Genomic DNA, 18,850 nt, shown 5'->3' with positions numbered 1-18,850 from the left:
AGCACCGAGACCGAAAGCGAGAATGAATCAGATCGCGTTAGATAATTCGCTGTGTATAGGAACTTATGAGATGATGGTCGGTATTTAATTTCCCTTTACCCGCTCTTTTGACGCTAAACGCCAATAGCCCGAGAATGCCCCTTGGACGTGCATTACGGATCTACATTTCGTGCGGTTTCCACACAAGTCCCAATTTTGTACACAATCAATAGACTTTCTCATTGGCAAATGAATGGAGTCTACATATCCAAATACAAATACATCGTCCCTCAGGATTGCATCGTACAGTAGCGGGGTTCTAACTCAATAGGTTGGATATAAAGCCCGTACATCCGCCGTAGATTTCCATATTCTATACTTGCAGTCAATTTACCATACACCATGCATGTTTCTAGAATTGGCCTCGTGGCCATCACGGCTGGAGTCGCATCTGCGAAGACGTGCTATGACATGACTGTGCAAGTCCCGGTTACAGCCCGTAACGGGGTGTTCGACAAGATCAGCACCCCCCAGACAAACATTGACGCTACTGCTTTCGCCCTCCACGCAAGTACGCAGGCTGTCAATGTGACAGCGGATGCCTTGTCTGGCTATGCCACTGTCTCTGGGCTCTACGACATCTCCGCCCAGTACTGTATGCCCGACAATGTCGGTGACAACGCTCATGTACTTCAAATCCTGACCCACGGAATGGGCTTTGACAAGAGGTGAGTTGTGCCGATCATTTCCACTATTGTCTACTATAACACTATTGATGTAGCTATTGGGACCTGCCCTATGAGAACCATAACTACTCCTACGTCGACCATGCTTTGTCCCGGGGCTATCACACGCTAGCCTATGATCGACTTGGCCTTGGCAAATCCTCCCACGGAGATGCGAAGAACGAGATCCAGTCGTTCTTGGAACTCGAGGCTCTGGCCCAGCTTACCCGGATGGTGCGCGAGGGTTCCATATCTGATTCATGCATCAAGCAGCCCTCCAAGATCGTCCATGTCGGCCATTCCTTCGGATCGGCCCAGACATACGGCTTGACAGCCAAGTACCCCGATCTGTCTGATGGAATCATTCTGACTGGATTCTCGATGAATGCCTCCTTCATGGGAATGTTCATTTCCGGTGCCAACTTCCAACAAGCTCGATTCAACAAACGGCAGGAATCAGACTACAGCGCTGGATACTTCACCAGCGGCGACATTGGCAACAATATGTACCTCTACTTCGCCCCTGGACACTTCGACATTGATCTTCTTGCCTTCGCCGAAGCGACTAAGCAGCCGTCCACCATCGGCGAACTTTTGACTGTCGCCAGCATGGCGCCCCTGAACAAGTTCGCCGGCCCCGTGTACATCATCAACGGCGACAAGGACATCCCCTTCTGTGGAGGTGATTGCTTTGCTACTGGCGGTACCTCAGAGTCTATTCCTGCGGCTGCAAAGGCGGTCTTCCCCTCGGCCAGTGCTTTCTCTGCCTATATCCAACCAAACACCGGCCATGGCATCAACCTGCACCACAACGCCACTGGGGCCTACCAGCAGATCCATGATTTCCTGGGGACACATGGATTATAGACAGAGAATAGCTCAGAAATAGAGGCGAGATATGTTTATGTACATTAACGTTAATTATGACTAATATGTTCATCAATGAGTGCACAATTATCGCCTGAGAGTTAAGGCCCACATCATGCAATCCACGTGATTTCATTCCTCTGCACTCCCTCACGTGGACGCGTGGACGAATTCCCCCACAACTCAGCGTCAAATCAAGACGCGAAGAGACACACCAAGAATGGGGCCCCAACGCAAATTTGCGAACGCTGATTGCTCGAGTCGCCAGGCGAATAACCGAAGCCGGTGCTCGGGGGCTCAAGACGGCACTCTCCACGGATCTCCACTGCCAACGTTCCTACTCCACACTACCGAAACTGCTAACCGTTGTTTGTCTTTGCCTCGGGGATGATTCATTGACCCCAGACGTCCCCTTCAGCATAAATATCATGCCCTAAGAGCCTTTGGTGTTCATGCTTTTCGAATCCTGAAGTCAAACTTGAGTGTTCATTATATACATACCTCCTTTTATCCCTGACTGTGATCGACAATTGTACTCTTGGCCCGTGCTGTCGGCGCTTTTTTCATACCTTTTGACCCCTCCTATACCTTATACTCTCGGCATCATGCTTGTCAGTCTCGAGAACGTCCCGTTCATCCTCCTAGCCCTGCTTGGCGCCTATTACTTGGTGCCGTATCTCCAGCGGTCGCACTTGCGGGACATCCCTGCTCCTAGCTTTGCTGCCTTCACCAACGTTTGGTTGCTGCTGCAGGCCCGTCAAGGCCACAAGTTCCAGCGAGTCGATGACCTCCACAAGAAGCACGGCAAGCTCGTGCGTATTTCGCCCACGCAGGTTTCCATTGCCGATGACGAGGCAATCCAGATCATCTATGGACACGGTAACGGCTTCTTGAAGGCGTATGTCATCCTCGCTCTTTTACCAACACCCCCGACTAACAATGTCCAGTGACTTCTACGATGCCTTCGTTTCTATCCGCCGTGGTTTGTTCAACACCCGTGACCGTGCCGAGCACACTCGCAAGCGCAAGACTGTCTCCCACACCTTCAGTGCCAAGTCCATTGGCCAATTCGAGCAATACATCCATGCCAACATTGAGGAGTTTGTCAAGCAGTGGCAAAAGCTCTCTGATCTTCAGGGTAACCCCAAGACTGGCTATGCTAGCCTTGACGCCCTGAACTGGTTCAACTTCCTGGCCTTTGATATCATCGGTGACCTGGCTTTCGGTGCTCCTTTTGGCATGCTCGAGAAGGGTCAGGATATTGCCGAGATGCGCCTGCACCCCAAAGACCCTCCCAAGTATGTCGCCGCTGTCGAGGTTCTGAACCGCCGTGGTGAAGTCTCTGCTACCCTGGGTTGCATGCCTTCCCTCATCCCCTTCGCCAAGTACATCCCCGACAAGTTCTTCAGCGAGGGTTTGCAGGCTGTTGAGAACCTTGCCGGCATCGCCATCGCCCGTGTCAACGAACGTACCAAGCCCGAAGTCGTTGCCAACAACACCCGTGTCGATCTGCTCGCCCGCCTGATGGAAGGCAAGGACGAAAATGGTAACAACCTTGGTGGCCCTGAGTTGACCGCCGAGGCTCTCACCCAACTGATTGCTGGCTCCGATACTACCTCTAACACTGCCTGTGCTATCCTGTACTGGTGTATGAGTACCCCCGGTGTGATCCCCAAGCTGCACAAGGTCCTCGACGAGAATATCCCCAATGACATTGAGGTTCCCACCCACTCCATGGTCAAGGATGTTGCCTAGTAAGTCCAACCACATCCTCCCACACCTTGAAACCAAACTGACGAATCTCAGTCTTCAATGGGTCATCTGGGAAACCATGCGTATCCACAGCACCTCCGCCATGGGTCTTCCCCGTGAAATTCCGCAAGGCGCCCCCCCTATCGTCATCGCTGGACACACCTTCAAGGCCGGCGACGTCGTCTCAGTGCCCAGCTACACCATCCACCGCTCAAAGGAGATCTGGGGACCTGACGCCGAGCAGTTCGTCCCCGAGCGCTGGAGCCCCGAGCGCCTCACCCCCCGGCAAAAGGCCGCCTTCGTCCCCTTCAGCCACGGACCCCGCGCCTGTGTCGGTCGCAATGTCGCTGAGATGGAACTCCTCGTCATAGTCGCCACTGTCTTCCGCCTCTTCGAATTCGAGATGCAGCAGGACGGACCCATGGAGACCCGCGAAGGTTTCCTGCGCAAGCCTCTTGGTCTTCAAGTTGGTATGCGCCGCCGCAGAGTCGCTGTTTAAACTCTTACCTTCTCTTGGAAGAGTTAGCATGCATTAGAAAAAGGATTGGACCTAGGGTGGAATTGGATCTTGGATGATCCGAACGTATATGGGTATGAATCTGGACATGCTGGTATCATTTCATGTCACAGTTCGATGATTCGGTTTGTGGTATGGCATTTATCCTTCGGGTAGACGGTTATATGCACTGCCGCTGATGAATTTCCTTTTTATTTGTCTCGTCAATTTCAATATGGAGCTGGTCTTTGTGTGACTTGTAAATATTGTGAACCTGACGAGTTTGTGTATAAATTTTTTTTTTTTGTATATTTGCTTTCAAATTGAATTATATTAAGTGATTTCGTTCTCGATCAATAAATCAGTGTAAAAGAGTGACATGGTGAAGGGGTTGTGGTAGGTGTTTAGGGAAAAGCGCTGCTTGGAGATGAGAGAAACAGTCATTTGAGGGATAGGTGGAAGAGGGAACTGGGAGAAAAGAGTCGTGTAACAGACGCATACTACAGTCGCACAAATTGTCAGCTGCCCAACAGTGATATGGATCATCCTAGTAAGACACGCATGATCTCGCATAAGCAGTGTACAGTAAATATAGAGGGCTACCGAATTATCGAGACATTATTCATCGATGGCTTGCGTGAGTGCTTATACTTATTTTCTTGAGACCCTGTCAACCAGTATTGCACGTAAACATAGCTCGATATTAGATTCTACACTACTGGAATCGACTGACGACTTTACAAGAACATGATTCAATAGAACAAATTATCATTAGGGCGTTACTATTCGTTGCTGGCGTTGATTAAATGGGTATGCGAATATTAGCACCGGCACCTAATCGACATCTTCAACTGAGCCCCCCTTCAAAAGAAACAAAGAGTTCTCTCCACGTTGCACCCTCTACCAAGAGGCAGGACCAAACCTCTCGCCGTCGGCAAGAGGAATCTGGATAGCGGCATCCGCCATATCCAAGGTTTCAGTTGCAATGCGGGTTCCCCACCATTCAGGGAAGGAAGTGCTGGTAAGGTTGAGAGTCAAGAAGATCAGAATGGTGCAGAGCGCCAGACCGACATCAAGACCGGCGGAGAGGACGTAGTTGTACTGCATCCACCACCCGCGCCAGCGGTCACGGATGTACTTGTTGAAGACGAAACCAACGATACCCCAGGACAGGTAGTTGAGGGGGGTAGCGGGAGGGATCAAACCAGCACCGCCGAAGATGATGGGGGCGTTGAGGTACTTGGCCGGGGAGCGGGGGAAAGTGCGGGCGACGAAGTAGATGACGATTGGGAGGATGAGGCCGGCGAGGAAGAAGAACATGAGAGGTGAGTAGAGTTCGCCGGTAGAGAACATGCGGGCTGGACCGATGACACCCCAAATGACGGATGCGTTGAAGAACACACGACCGTTGGGGCAGGTGTAGTGGTTGACCTGGTGCTGGTTGCAGACATTCTTGATGGTGCCGAGGGCCCAGTTCATGGTGGCGATCTGCACGAGAGAGGACCATACACCGGCGACCATCTGCGCGCTGAAAGTGACACGGGGAGGAATCTTCATGTAGTGACCTGGGAGAACGTTAGTAAGTCGGCATGTGCCGCGGGAGAGAGGAGAGACATACCAATTTTCAAGTCCTGGGTGAAGTACATTCCCTGGTACATGGTAATATAACCATAGGTCTTGAACAGCATCATAGCCATGGGCTTTCCAGGCTGCATGTATCCGATGATGAACTCAGTAATAACATTGAGACCGAGATCAATGTTGGTAGAGGCCTTGATGATTCCGAGAGGAATGAACCAAACAGCCGAGATAATCAGGGCGATAAAGAAGGCCCACCAGCTTAGGTGAGTGGGATAGCCAAGTACAACACCCAGACCAATAGCCATCATAACAAGGAACAAAGCAAGATACCACCAGACAGGAACGGTCTTGTAGTTAGACATGAGCCGACCGTGAACATCTTCCTCTTCTTTGCCGACTCTGCGGAAGCGAGCCCAGATATCAACACCGTGGAACAGGCCGGTGTGGACCACCACGGCGACGATACTAGCGAATGAAAGACCATATGAGAGCATGAAGGTGGTTGACAGGAAGAGAGGAGAATATTCCTTGTATTTGACGGCGTCAAAGGTAAATTGGGGAGTGAGAATCTTGCTGACATTGTAGGTGTTGGCAGTGTTGTCGTAGCTGCTGGAATCGCTGATCGGCAGGTACTTGAAGTAAAAGAGACCGGAGTAGTGGATGGCTGGCGTGACAATCCAGAAAAAGAGAACCATACCAATCAAGGTATTCGCCATGGCATACCAGGGGGCAATCAGAGGACTGAAGTTGAAGCCGGAAACCTGAGTCCAGTCGAAGGTCATGGGGAGGAGCGAAAGACCAGTCGCACCACCGAAGAGCTGGTTAATGATAACGTTGTTTGGCTTGATCCAGGTAACCCAAGCGAATACACTCAGGAAGGGAGCGATGAAGCCAGGGAACCAGTACCAAACAAAGGAACCGATCATGGCGTACAAGAACATACGGTACCGACCAATCTTCCAGCCAGCGACCTTGCTCGGATCGGGGAGTGAGCGATCATGCAGCGCAGAGAAAAGGGCAGTGTTGATGAGAGTGGAAGGCCAGATCATGGCGGCAGGCTGGACCAGGAACTTGGTGAAGAAGCCAGCCATGCCAAAGCCAAGCATCTGAGTGGAGATACACATCAGGAGCTCGAAGCCCCAGCCGAAGCGCTGACCATAGAAAGCGCGCTGAGCCAAGAGCACATCCGTCGCGTAGGCGGCGCCACCACCAAAGGTGGCGTTAGCCATGATAACCACAATTGCATGTTCCTTCTTGGTAAAGGGACCTGGGTTGAGAGCGAATTCTTTACCGAAGACGCGGAAGGTCTTGTTGGGCATGATCTTCTCCCAGGCCCTTCCAACAGGGTAGGCGGCGACCTGGGCGATGTAAGAGGGAATAACAATGTATGGCTGACGCATGGAGAAAAGCATGTTCAGGGCAGAACCAATAGTCGCAAAGACCAGTCCAATCACCCAAGCGCGAATGGTGTTGACAGCACCACCCTCATCGATGTTTGGGACAGCAGCGCGAACCTCGGGATAAGGCGAGTTGTCGATGAGCTCCTGGGCAACGCTAATCCGAGTCTTCTCGTCGGTGGTGTTCAAAGCCTCGTCAAGCTCGTTGACGACATCCTCAGGGAGGTTAGGATCCCAGTGGTGGTGATTCTTCAAGTTGCGCAGCTGCTTGAGGGCCTCATCCGGCGCGGTCTCGTCGACCATGGCGCCGGTGGTAATGGCGATAGACTCGTCCTTCTCCATGATGAATGTGGAGCGCAGAAGTGAGCTTCACAGGAAGAAGATAGGCATGCGAGAATCAAGATGTGAGAGCAAGAGGGGGTTTCGCATATAATTTATGCGAGCAGCACGCACGAGACCGACGGAGCTCCGCCTTATCGACCGAAGGCGATATCTCAAGCCTATCCGGAAATGGATGTAACCTCGTGTGGCGGCCTTAGATGTAAATGAAACCGGGTAGGAATGGAGAAAGATGATTCGAGGGAGAATGCAAGGTGGAGAAGTCAAAAGTGAGCAGGGGGGTGATAATCGACGAACAGGACTCGCTCAAAGAGGCGCATAAGGCAAAAAAGTGAAGGTGCCAGGTGCCACAGCGCAAGCCACGACCCGACAAGGAATAACCGCCAGTGGAGTTCAGATAGCTCTCAGACCCCCCTCCTCCCGCCACTGATATGGATAGATATTGTATAGATAGCTGGTGGCGTTTCTAGGGTTACTTCTCAGGGTCCTCATCTATCGTGGCCTCGATCGGATGCCAGGGGGTTGGACCAAGGAAGCAATCAAATAGCTGTATAGAGTGCATTTCAGCATTGGGCATGGGGCATGGGGCCATAATTCCCCGGAATGGAAGCCCCAAGCCGAGACTGATAACGTTCAAGGCACTAAAGAAGCAACTCCACTGAATAGCTTATTAGTGATAAGCCGGCGCACGCACGTCCTTAAGAGTTGGCGGAGACCTGCCCGTATTGTCTTAGCTCTGGGACTAACATTGCAGCTAAAGTGGCGGCGAACCAACCAGCAACCCCTGCTGCACGCCAATTTAGTGCGTCTCCGGCACTAGTCGAAATGGGAGTTAGCAGTGGAATATTGGGCTGATGCCAAGCCATTCCGAACACCGAATTACCCCTGTAATAGAAACACCCGGTAGTAGCCTCTTATCTCTCGAGATTAGGCGACTCCCGGGGGAATTGGCCTACACGATCGATATACAGTATTCCCAATTCTCAATACATGTGAATGTATGGGTGAATGATAAGTTACATTCATTCTCACATTGGGAAATTGCGGTACCCGAGGTAGGGCAAGGAAGGCGACCAGACTGAAATGCGGGGAAACTTTTCTAGCGGAGATCCAAGCCTGCGCTCAGAACCACCGGACTAAGAAGACCGCAATTTAGTGGCAAATGTTAGCATCGCGTGGCTTTGTCTCAGACCGGAGGCCCCGCGGAGTGGCAGGGGTGTCGGAGGGCGGAGGTGGCCATTGGCGAACACCAAAATGGAGGACCATCATGTTATGAACATAAGAACAAAGGTGAATTCCTCTTACGAAACACAATTGGCAAAATATAATTAAAATCGATGATTGGACTCGGGTATATCTATCAGGCTAATTCATTGGATTCATTGGAGGGGGCAAAGATAGAGATATCAGTCCAAGCGAGAAAGCTGTCAAAGGCTCACCCATGACTCTCGTTCACGCATACACCTGCAAACATGTCGTTTGAAATGTCCACCCGGAAGACGTTTCCTACCATGTGGTCGAGGTATTAACCCGAACGGGGTTAGTATCACGCCAATTAGGCCATCTCCACGATCTTCAGTTCCTAACATCTGCCGATAGGCTGCATGCCGCGCGTCCATCATATCTGCAAGTGTTTCGATGGACTAGGGAACATGACTCGGATTTCCCGGTAAGATCTTTGTTTTGACATCTCAACACGGGAGGGACGTAGCTAAGACGCGCTGACGCATGCAGATTCGACTAGCCGAGATATGACCCCGGGGTCGGCAATTGTAACAGCTTGGGGTATAACATATGTCTTATCGCCCTGTGGCATCTGGTCTTGTCGATCAGGAGGGTTATCGCGGCTGGAATCCGATGCCGTCTCAAATCCAGAAGCTCTTGAGTAAATAGTCTTCACGGCAGATGGTTGGTCATGGACCAATCAGTCGAACAGCTATCCAGAGATAACAGCGCATCATCACTGAGTGCCCACTCGAAGTGTGCAAAGAAGTCTTCATCCATCTGGAACTGCTCCTGTGGGGCACTCAAATTCTGGATTGTAGTTCCAAAAGGCTCACGATTAGGATCAGATACCGTGGCAGGGCGGCTTGTATCCGCAGGCCACGCGTAATTTCGGGAAGAACAACCATCAAATGAGTCTGTGCCTCGCACTTTGGCCCGAGCCCCAGGATCGAATTCATCTCGCCACCACCAGACAGCATCTAGAATCTGGCTAAGGATCAAACGGCTGCGGATGCGAAGCGCGGTGTATTCCGAACCGTCGGCTTTGCGGAATGCCTTGCTACTATTCCATAGCTGATTCACAACGGTGATAGTCTTCGCCGCTGTATCTGTCCTGTCTGTTGACATTTGTTTAGCCAGATTGATAGTTGCAAAGAAGGAGGTTCGTGCACGACTGGTCTCGAGTACACTGCAGGCGATGTTGCTTTTGAGTATTCGAAGCAGCGAGATTGAAGCAAGGAGCACACCAAAGCCGATTTGAACTGGTGCCATGGAAAGGAACCCCATTTGGTCCCACAGGGCCTGCACGTAGTCTATCAGACTGCAAGCGGTAACAATAAGGCGAGGAAGACATCCACTGGAGACGGTCGTTTGGCTCTTGTAGAAATGGAAACTCTGGATTGCCATCCGGCACAGAAGCAGGTGAAACGTTTCATCGTCTATAGAAGAGCAAGAAAACAGTTAGCGAGGGGAAATGGGTATAAAATTTGACGAGGGAACAAACCAGCCACTGTCTGCAATTCCAGTTCATCTACTTGGCTCTCGTAGCTTCGAAGCAAGATGTCCAAAGACCGCTCTTGGTCAAGGGTCATAGCACGGACTCCATTTTCCAATACTGCCTCGCTGCATTTCGTCACAAGCTCCTGACATCGAAGTTTCAAAGCAAGACCTGGGGCAATCTTATCGAACAGTACTTGACGTTGGGTAGGATCCTGGGCTAAGTTGACCAAGTTCCGCGGAGATTGACCTTTGATCACACAGGACCTATTCAATTCATCAGTCTGATTCCTTTCTCAGGTGGTACTCATTTAAAACCCACCGTTGGTACACAAGAACACAATGTGCCCAGAGCTCTGAGCGTCGGACCATATCCAATTCCGAGGGTGCCGGAATACTTATCCTAGAAAATTCATGGCTGGACATTGGGATATGAAAGCCATTCTGCATCGCTACATGCAACAGCATCCCACTCAAAGGGAAGGTAACATCTGGGCGATTCTCCTTGGGAAACGGCCATGTCAACAGGAGCAGCATGCCCTGAATTGTATGCCACGGCGCACATGTCGATAGGACTGACATGAACGCCATTTCGGTGACGTGCTGGGCCAGCGCTGTTTGCAGTGTTGGATTCTGGGGGTAGGACCTACTGCTGACACCGATAACGGCCCAGAAAAGGAACGACGACTGTGCGTAATAGGCATTCGGCCTGGTTTGGGGGTCAAGGATGGGCAAAAACGGGGCAAAATGTTGGAAGAACCTGACAAATGTTAGTGCTGGCTAACCACGAGAGCATTCTAGGTTCATTCACAGTTGATAAAGGTCATCAATCTCCTTTCCAGTCACTGTGATGCCCTTCAAAGTCCGAGACATTGTGGCATCAAGCCCTTCCAATATCGGGCTCGATAACGAATTCACCGGTGCATTATGCCGTTGCGGATAGGGCGCCGGTGGATCCTGCCAACCCACGGAGGAATCATTTTGTTTTGGTTCAATCGGTACTCCCATCTCTGCCGCGGCCGTCAGCAAGGCGATGGGTGTAAAGTGAGGATTCGCCTGTTGAGCATCTTCCAGTTGTTGGCGCAACTGCTCTCTCTCCCGTTCCAGGCCCTCGAGGCGCCTGAGAAGTATACGTAAGAACAGGATTCTTTTTCTGTGTTACTCATCCGGAGGTTCTTACTGACGCTTGTGCTCCCTCGTGAAGCCATCAGATACGATGCACGCAATCTTGAGTTTCCGGCACCGGTAACAAGGCTGATCCGGGTCCAAATAGACATCACATTTGGCCTGCAAAGGTTAGTACATTGTCCCCACAAGTCCGGGATCGCTGAGACCTTTTGCTGGCGGCACTCGTCGCATGCTTTCTTTCCCTTCTTGGGAAGGTGTCTAACTCTCCCCATTTCAGCTTTGTTCCAAACGAAGAACATGGAGAGGGCCTCACGTTATGCTGGGGGCTCGGGCCCTCGGCATTCTAGCGTTGGGATACCGATATACTAAATAGAGCGGAACCGGTGTCAGATTTCTCGTCTCATTCGTGTCGTTGGTGCGTTGGACTGGAATTGGAATTGGAGGAAGAAGGAACTGTAGCACTGCTATCCCGGTACCGGGATTGGGACCGGGATGACAAACGGCTTCTGATTGGTCGACTTTGTTGACTGAATTGTTAGTCCAGCTTCTCCACCGCTTTGTTACTGCCGAGAGATATAGATATGGACAAGTAACAAGGTGCATATGTACAACGAATTTGGTGCAATATTAGATATGTATAGATGAACTCACATGCATTCTGGGTAAAATCAACCCTACCGAGACTCACAGATATGAAAAGTGACAACGTCATGGAATAAGATGTTCCTGCACTAACAGGGTCCGTTGCTCTACCACCCAGTCTGCGTAACGTGATACACCCTCTGGATTGGATTCTCGAATTTCTTCTTCGCCATCATGGCATGAGTGGTCAACTGATTTAATTGGACGATGATTTGGCTTTTGAGAAGTTAGGTGGCACTGGAAGCGTGGGGAATTGTTTTTGGCTCAGTCTACAAATATCCCTTCAACTCTATTCATTGTAGACATCTCTGCATCTCAACCTGAACTTTGAAAGCACTTCGAGGTAAAATAGTGATATTAAGTTCTCGGTAGTAACGCAAAGTGGGCTTGTCTTACCACGGGGTCCTGCTCAGACAGGGCTGGAGCTAGCCGAGATAGAGGGAAGGTCGTTGGCCAAATGGCAACATGACAAATTTACAGGTCTAGCTCATGCCCCACGATCCATCATCAATTGAAGAGTACCGAATGTTCTATTCATTCATGATATAGTCAACGCCACCACCACTTACGCGGCGAGGCAATGCCCTCACCGTGACATCACCGCATCTGGGGTCGGACTATATATGCCAACGGAATAATGTCAACACTAAGGCATTCAAGAAAGATACACGTTATTCTATATAATGAGTTTCGATATTCCCACCGTCGCCGAAATCCAGCTCGCTGCGGAGAGCGGGCAGCGTATCACACAAGACGATGTTTCAGCAATCTCGCAGGCTGAGAGTGCGCTAACTGGAAATGGACCTGCTCGAGGTGGACCAGCTGGTAATTCAAAGTTGCTCTTTCTACAAGAAGCTTAATACTCATCATAAAAAGCTACCGCCCAAAGTTTATACATGCGGCAAATGAACTTTGAAAACAAGGTCAATGAGGTTTCACGGAAACCATCAAGCTCAATTTCGGCCGCAGATGCAGATGAAATCCAAGCAACAGAGGTCAAGAAATCAGAGAGAAACTCCACATGTTTGTAAAACACTAACGGAGTTCCCGTAGGGACGAGCATTCAATCAACCGCTCAGAATCGGCTTCATTACTGCCCAGGTCCGGTCAATCGCCGACAGCAATGAGGCATTGGGGCTTACTGCTCGCGCTGAGGTGCCCGTTTACGTCACAAAGGATGATGCGCGAGACGCGCAGCATGCCGAAGCTGCTATCTATGGAGGTCAAAATCCCCGGGGTGGCCAGGCGGCACAGATGCAGGTAAGTTTGGACTGAGAGCCTAGTGGCAAGAGCTGTGCTGATCGGTTTTGGTTACAGAGTGTAGCAGACAAGATTGACCACATTCGGCGGATTAGTTACTAGTGACTGATCTCGCTATTTGAACATTGTACAGATGCAAATTGAACATATGCATTGCTACTCAAGGTATAATTATGGCTGATGTCATGAGTATCCTATACATATATGTCGCGTTCAAAATACATAAGACAACCTAATAAATGTCATTTACACTCGAATCTCTTTGCCTGCAATACCAGATTATTTCCGAATACTGTTTTTTTGCACGCTATCCATCAAGCCGAAAAATATCAATAGGCTAGGCGAGATAGTGTTGCTGGTACGTCGGCCTGAATGCCCTAGAATACGTTATGCAGAGCACGAGCATCTGATAGATTTTCTATTGATCAATTTGACAAACATTAGTGCTTTAATGCCGTGTGCGTCAGCACCCGAGATGTTTGACGCCTCCTACCATGCTCGCGATAGCAGCATGCTATCCTTCCTCTGTCGTATCACTACAGTACATCTCGAAACTGGGGTCACCACCTATACTCTACGATTTTGTCTCAAACCCTAATGCCAGGACCTACTATACTGTGTTAAGAATAGTCTAGGAGGTCATTGGAAGGATGTTTCGTTAATTGCGGTTTGGATGAGAGCTTCTGGGATCTCTGTTCGGCATGTCATGCTGCCCTTCTCCGAGGCTTGGTTGCGAAAATTCCCCGCCAAAAACAGTGAATATCAAGAGAGTTCGATAGTCCACACATCCCCCAACCGCTCATTCGATTCCCCCAGCCCACCGTGAACCACAACAGCATTTGTACCGACGACATCAGCATCAAACCAGCCCCGTGCAAGAGGAAGTTCATCTCCTTGAGCAACAACAACTTTCTCCCATTTCTTGCTTCTAATGTCAAATACCCATATGTCACTCAACATCTTTCCCGCTCCTTGGTGACCCAATGAACTAGGGTCATGCTCACCGAATAAGGTGATTAAGAATGACCGGTCTTCCAGACGAATCGGCAGCAAACAACTCACGCTTCGCGGTGTCGGGCCTGCTTTGCCATCGGGTGAATAAACATGCGAAGCCCAAGAGTTTGTTTCTGGGGAGTATATGTCCACACTTCCCCCTTGTTCAGTATTCCCATCGAATCCATTCATTCGATACAGCTTGCCATTTGTAAAGGCGATTGAAGTACCACCACGTGGAGGATCAAATGCTGGGGCAAGTTCTGTCCAGTCTCTCTGGGAGAGGTTAAAAGCCCATAGGTCCGATAACCTTCCCTTTTCGGGGCAACCCGCATGGAGGTAGAGTGTATTTCCCCCGTCACTGGCCATACAGTGATAGCTGCGAGCGACCGGGAACGCCTTTGTTTTCGCATCCGATGGCAAAATGAGCGACCAACTTGCTGCGGTAGGGTCAAATTCCCAGACCGCGCCCTGCTCCTCAATAGGTGCCATCGCGACACCACCTCGGCCAGAGAATAGATAGACCTTCCCGTTCAGTGTACAAGCTGCAGTCCCAACCCGTGGGGAGGGAGATTGGGATGTTGCAGGCACGGTAGTAATCGTGATATTCCCTAGATTATGGTAACGGGTTTCAGTGTCGTCGTCAAATTTGGGGATTCTCTTGTTCACAACGCGTCGCAACTTACTGCTGCCCAATGAAACAGCGTGGACATCATTGTCTCGAGGCTCACGCGGTCGCAGCTCCCCACCAAAAATGTATGCTTGCTCACCCACGACCGAAACAATCTGTGAGGAGCGACGGAGAATTTCACCCTCCAGAAGCTTGTGGCATCTAGCAACGATGTTCGCCATTGAGAAGATAAGTGCTCAGATTTCCGTGGTTGGAGTGAGCAACAGGAATCATAGAAGGTGGCAGGGAAGACATCTTTTATAAAACCCGATGCATTGGCCCTACTCGGATCGATAACGGTAATGTTGTGATCATCCAAGTGATCATCCGGAGGTACCGGAGGTTCCGGAGTGGCTACAATAATTGCAGCCTCCAAAATCCCCGAAACCTCCGCAACCTCCGAAATATCCCTCCGGACCCCCTCCGGACTCCCCCAAAACCAAAGCTACTATTGATTACCCTTCGCGGCCATGCCTCCAAAAAAAGCGTTTGTTCAAAAAAGAGCGTGCGATATCTGCTATGAGAAGAAGGCAAGTCACTGTATTCGTTATGCCCGAACGATCGGCCTCTTTGTTGTCTACTGGCTTTACTGACCCTTACTCCCCTCCCCATTTAGACTGTGTGCTCTGTCCCTAACCCCGAAGGTCCCTGCGAGCGGTGCCTTCATCGTAGCCTTGAGTGTACCTTCGACCGGGAGAGGCCACGGAAGAAGCAGCGGACCAGGTGTGTGACGTCCCCTTTGGGCCCCGTGTTTGGAATTGTGTAAACTCCCTCTAACTCCTTACCTGTCGGGTCCTCTTCTTGCAGTGAGGCATCAAGCGACGTACAGGCCCTATTCCAACGCATCAAGCAGCTTGAAAGTGCCCTGGCCCAAGCCAATCCGAGGCAGGAGTCAACGTGTCGGGATTTGGCCAATCCCGAAGATCCAAAGATACCTGCTTCTTCAAAAGTTAACCCACCCAACATCTCAACCGTATCGAGCGGTAGGGAGCGAAGTGTGCTTTGCGAAAGCTCCCCGTCGTCCTCCTTAATCTTCGCACAGACAGCTACCAACACGTGTAACTCTGCCACCGCAGACTATCACGCTGGGGTCAATGTTTCCGCAAGCCAATTGGGACCTAACTGGTTTTTTAATGGTATACCCATTTTCTCTGAAGCTGGCCGCCAGTGGGTTTCAACAAGAACCGATCAGGATGTCACATGGGCCGACTTTTGTATCCCCGTAATGGACTCCTTCCCCCTTTCGGCCCTTCCGCCATCCTTCTCTCAAGAGATATGCGATTTGCCTGACCAGGATGAAACGCGAGAAATACTGAGTGACTTTTTTCGGTCTTCGTTTAGACTTACCTTCCCAGTTCTGAACCAAGTTCTATTTGAGACAACTATGGAAACCGCGTACGAGCCGGTGGATAGAGATATGCCTTCGTCCACACAAGCTGCAGCGAGGGCGTGTGTTTTTGCCGCTCTTTCTATCGCGACTCGTTTAAAGACACCTAGACATAGCGTCCGCTCGATAAATGCGGACGTGTGTGCGGCCAAGGCGAATTTCCTTCTAATGTACCTTATTGGGGATATCAGCTTGGAGACTCTTCAGACAATACTCCTATTGGTAAGCCCGGATTCCACTGTCGCTCGTCCTCGCTCCTTTCAAGATCCAGGCTCAATTTATGAAACAGCAACTACAACGCATGTTCAGTGGCCACTGGCAAGGTGCTGCTTTCTTCCATTCGATTGCGTGTCGCATAGTCTGCTCCTTGAAGGGGCACGTCTACAAGCCGTCAAACCTCCTTGAGCGTGAAATGTCCCGCTTAGGACGTGAGAACCACCAAACTCGAACACTGTTCTGGCTGTGCTACATGCTCGACAAAGATATCTCGTTTCGCACTGGAAATCCCCCCCTTCTCACTGAGGGTTATTGTGACCTCACCGCAACTGATGACTTCTTGCATTATTATACCTACTTGCCAGCGCTGGATGAATTCTTTGAAGTTAACGATAAAATCGACCTGCATCTCACCCCCCATCTTCCCGGAGATACTCGCCTTAGCCGCCTGAAGGAGAAAGTCTGCCGGCAACTTTTTTCTGCCCAAGCCTTGAAATATAACGATAACCAACTCCTCCTCCATATCAGAAAGCTAGACGATGAGATCGAATGCTGGCGATTGTCCATCCCTAACAGTTTCCGCCCAGCACTTTTTGTCTCTGAAAACACTTCACCAAATTCACCAGAAGAGGGCATCCCGCATATCATTCGACGCATGTCTCTACAACTGGAGTATCACCACCTTATGACTGTCATCCACACGACAGTAAGAAAATGCACCCCTGAAGCTGCTGATGGGATCGAGGATCTTCATGCAGTAGTTCATTCGAGCTTCGATCTATCTCTCGTGGCGAGCAGGTCAACTCTCTCTTGTCTGAGAGTTCTCGTCAGAACAATTGCAGAACAAGCGTTTCGGTAAGCATTGTTTGCTTCATTCTATTTATTCCGCCCCTTTATTTCCGGCTTTCGAGAACATGAAGCTGAGCGTGTCTAACAGATTCTTCACATCCTACTTTACTACCGCCGCCATGTCACTCTTCCTCAACATAGTTATCCATCCCCTCGATCCACAAGCGCAGCTTGATTTGGAGCTTCTTATGTCAGCTGCTAACACAATGCGGTCCATACCTGCTCGTAATTTGACGCAAGCTGAGATCGCCCGTGTACACGAAGAAAGCAAGTTTGTGATGAGGCTAGTGTGGCTTGGAACTTGTGCAATGACCAAGGCAGACAGAGCGAAGAAGGCTGAGCTTTCATAGGCGTAACCTTCCATAAGCAGAAAAATAGTTAACAATAACACATTGACATTTCAAGTGAATTTAAACTATCTCATGAGTCTTAATAAATTCTAGATGTTTTTTTACTTGATACAAGACAGATTTCCAAGATGTTACCGGCGATTTCGGTCGCCGGAAAGTTTCATATCTTGGGCCTGGCTCCACCATGTGGAGATCGGGCTTTAGCAGGTCTAAAATTCCAAACGTAAATTAGAACATAGTAAACGAAAGAGCTCTTCCATTTCCGATAGCTGTTGGCTTCTTTCCCGTTTGGGGCTGCTTGTAGAGGGAGATTTCTTCTTCCTTCTCCTCTGTCTTTCTTTCTTTCGTCTCTCTCCCCCCTGTTGGTTTCCTGTTTGCCGGTTTCTTTCTTTCATAGCCGGTGTTAAAATACTTGTCATTGAAATTATCTGAAGTACATTGCATTGCACTGTCACAAGGAGCGGTCAACTCATCCCCCGAGACCGCGCCGCTCAAGCTATGGCGAAACTGACATGTGAGCAAACGGGTGTTGATGCGCTCACTCCTCTCATCGCTCGAGAGGAAGGTGAAATCCCAGAGCCCCCTCCGCGAGAGCGAGGAAGTGATTCTCAGGATCATGTCCCGGCAAGCATTGCCTACCTTCTCTACATTTCACATTTCTTGTCAACATGGAACTCTCGCGTGTTTGAGTTCGGAGCAGTTCTCTATTTGGCCACAATCTACCCAAGCACCCTGTTGCCCATGTCTGTATATGCGCTCTCGCGTGGCCTAGCAGCAATTCTCTTTGCACCCGCCGTGGGTCATTATATCGATATCGGAAACCGTTTACAGGTTGTTCGTGTCTCAATTGGTGCATTCTTATCCGCTCTCATGTTCTTGAAAAGTGCATATCCTTACTCAATTTTCTTACCATTTTAGTCCTGCAGCGCTGCGCTGTGGCTGCATCATGTGTGATATTCTACTTGCTGACTATCCGACTAAGAATGTCGCAAGTGGTTGATCAATGTTTGCTGGCAACTTTGGCGCTTCTAGCGTGCATCGAGAAACTATGTTCCGTTATGAACTTGGTTTCTGTGGAAAAGGACTGGGTAGGAACACATATAGCCTTCAATAATGATGCACAGCTGATTGATTATCGATAGGTCGTGGTTGTTGCTGGGGAAGACCGTGAAAACCTCAAAAGTGTGTATCTTATGCCCTTCAAAATATGACTTCAGGCTAAATCTGTTCAATTCAGCCATGAACGTGCAGATGCGACGGATTGACCTTATCTGCAAGTTAATCGGACCTCTCTTCATTGGCTTCATTGATAGCTCATCACCGAAGACCGCCATTCGTGTCAACTTCGGAATGAGTGCTGCTTCGGTGGCTGTTGAATATTTCTCAATCGCCCAGGTACGATTTTCAAGTTACCGTTACCAATGGCCCCAGTAGGGCGACTAACAACTTGCAAGGCATTATGCTTACGCTTTACTTAGGTTTATTACAAGGTACCGAA

General features: G+C 50.0%; 6 protein-coding genes across 6 annotated transcripts; 3 read left to right on the top strand and 3 right to left on the bottom strand.

Moving 5' to 3' along the window:
* Nucleotides 1-381: 381 nt before the first annotated feature.
* On the top strand, nt 382-1,571 carry PENARI_c015G00556 (alpha/beta hydrolase; the record flags this gene model as incomplete). Its single annotated transcript, XM_022633665.1, has 2 exons — nt 382-707; nt 761-1,571. The coding sequence occupies 2 exons, from the start codon at nt 382-384 to the stop codon at nt 1,569-1,571; spliced, it is 1,137 nt and encodes a 378-aa protein (XP_022486360.1).
* A 605-nt stretch (nt 1,572-2,176) lies between these two features.
* PENARI_c015G07397 (cytochrome P450) lies at nt 2,177-3,822 on the top strand (the record flags this gene model as incomplete). Its single annotated transcript, XM_022633817.1, has 3 exons — nt 2,177-2,469; nt 2,519-3,325; nt 3,378-3,822. The coding sequence occupies 3 exons, from the start codon at nt 2,177-2,179 to the stop codon at nt 3,820-3,822; spliced, it is 1,545 nt and encodes a 514-aa protein (XP_022486400.1).
* An 897-nt stretch (nt 3,823-4,719) lies between these two features.
* Nucleotides 4,720-7,139, bottom strand: optB (small oligopeptide transporter, OPT family; the record flags this gene model as incomplete). The annotated part of the gene is made up of 2 exons (XM_022633667.1): nt 4,720-5,384; nt 5,438-7,139. 2 exons carry the CDS (start codon nt 7,137-7,139, stop codon nt 4,720-4,722), a joined length of 2,367 nt encoding a protein of 788 aa, XP_022486416.1.
* A 1,893-nt stretch (nt 7,140-9,032) lies between these two features.
* Nucleotides 9,033-11,284, bottom strand: PENARI_c015G03093 (putative C6 transcription factor (Leu3); the record flags this gene model as incomplete). The annotated part of the gene is made up of 6 exons (XM_022633727.1): nt 9,033-9,799; nt 9,865-10,124; nt 10,180-10,617; nt 10,669-10,977; nt 11,038-11,144; nt 11,192-11,284. The coding sequence occupies 6 exons, from the start codon at nt 11,282-11,284 to the stop codon at nt 9,033-9,035; spliced, it is 1,974 nt and encodes a 657-aa protein (XP_022486372.1).
* Nucleotides 11,285-13,649: 2,365 nt separating this feature from the next.
* On the bottom strand, nt 13,650-14,732 carry PENARI_c015G04652 (Kelch repeat protein; the record flags this gene model as incomplete). The annotated part of the gene is made up of 1 exon (XM_022633764.1): nt 13,650-14,732. The coding sequence occupies one exon, from the start codon at nt 14,730-14,732 to the stop codon at nt 13,650-13,652; it is 1,083 nt and encodes a 360-aa protein (XP_022486207.1).
* A 3,118-nt stretch (nt 14,733-17,850) lies between these two features.
* PENARI_c015G05677 (uncharacterized protein) lies at nt 17,851-18,830 on the top strand (the record flags this gene model as incomplete). The annotated part of the gene is made up of 5 exons (XM_022633782.1): nt 17,851-18,202; nt 18,271-18,440; nt 18,495-18,534; nt 18,590-18,747; nt 18,807-18,830. The coding sequence occupies 5 exons, from the start codon at nt 17,851-17,853 to the stop codon at nt 18,828-18,830; spliced, it is 744 nt and encodes a 247-aa protein (XP_022486448.1).
* Nucleotides 18,831-18,850: the final 20 nt, after the last annotated feature.

The sequence above is a fragment of the Penicillium arizonense genome, assembly GCF_001773325.1.
Source record: "Penicillium arizonense strain CBS 141311 chromosome Unknown PENARI_contig015, whole genome shotgun sequence".
Taxonomy (NCBI): Eukaryota; Fungi; Ascomycota; class Eurotiomycetes; order Eurotiales; family Aspergillaceae; genus Penicillium; species Penicillium arizonense.
The sequence above is the reverse complement of the archived record's forward strand: the minus strand, read 5'-3'. Positions and strand labels throughout refer to the sequence as shown.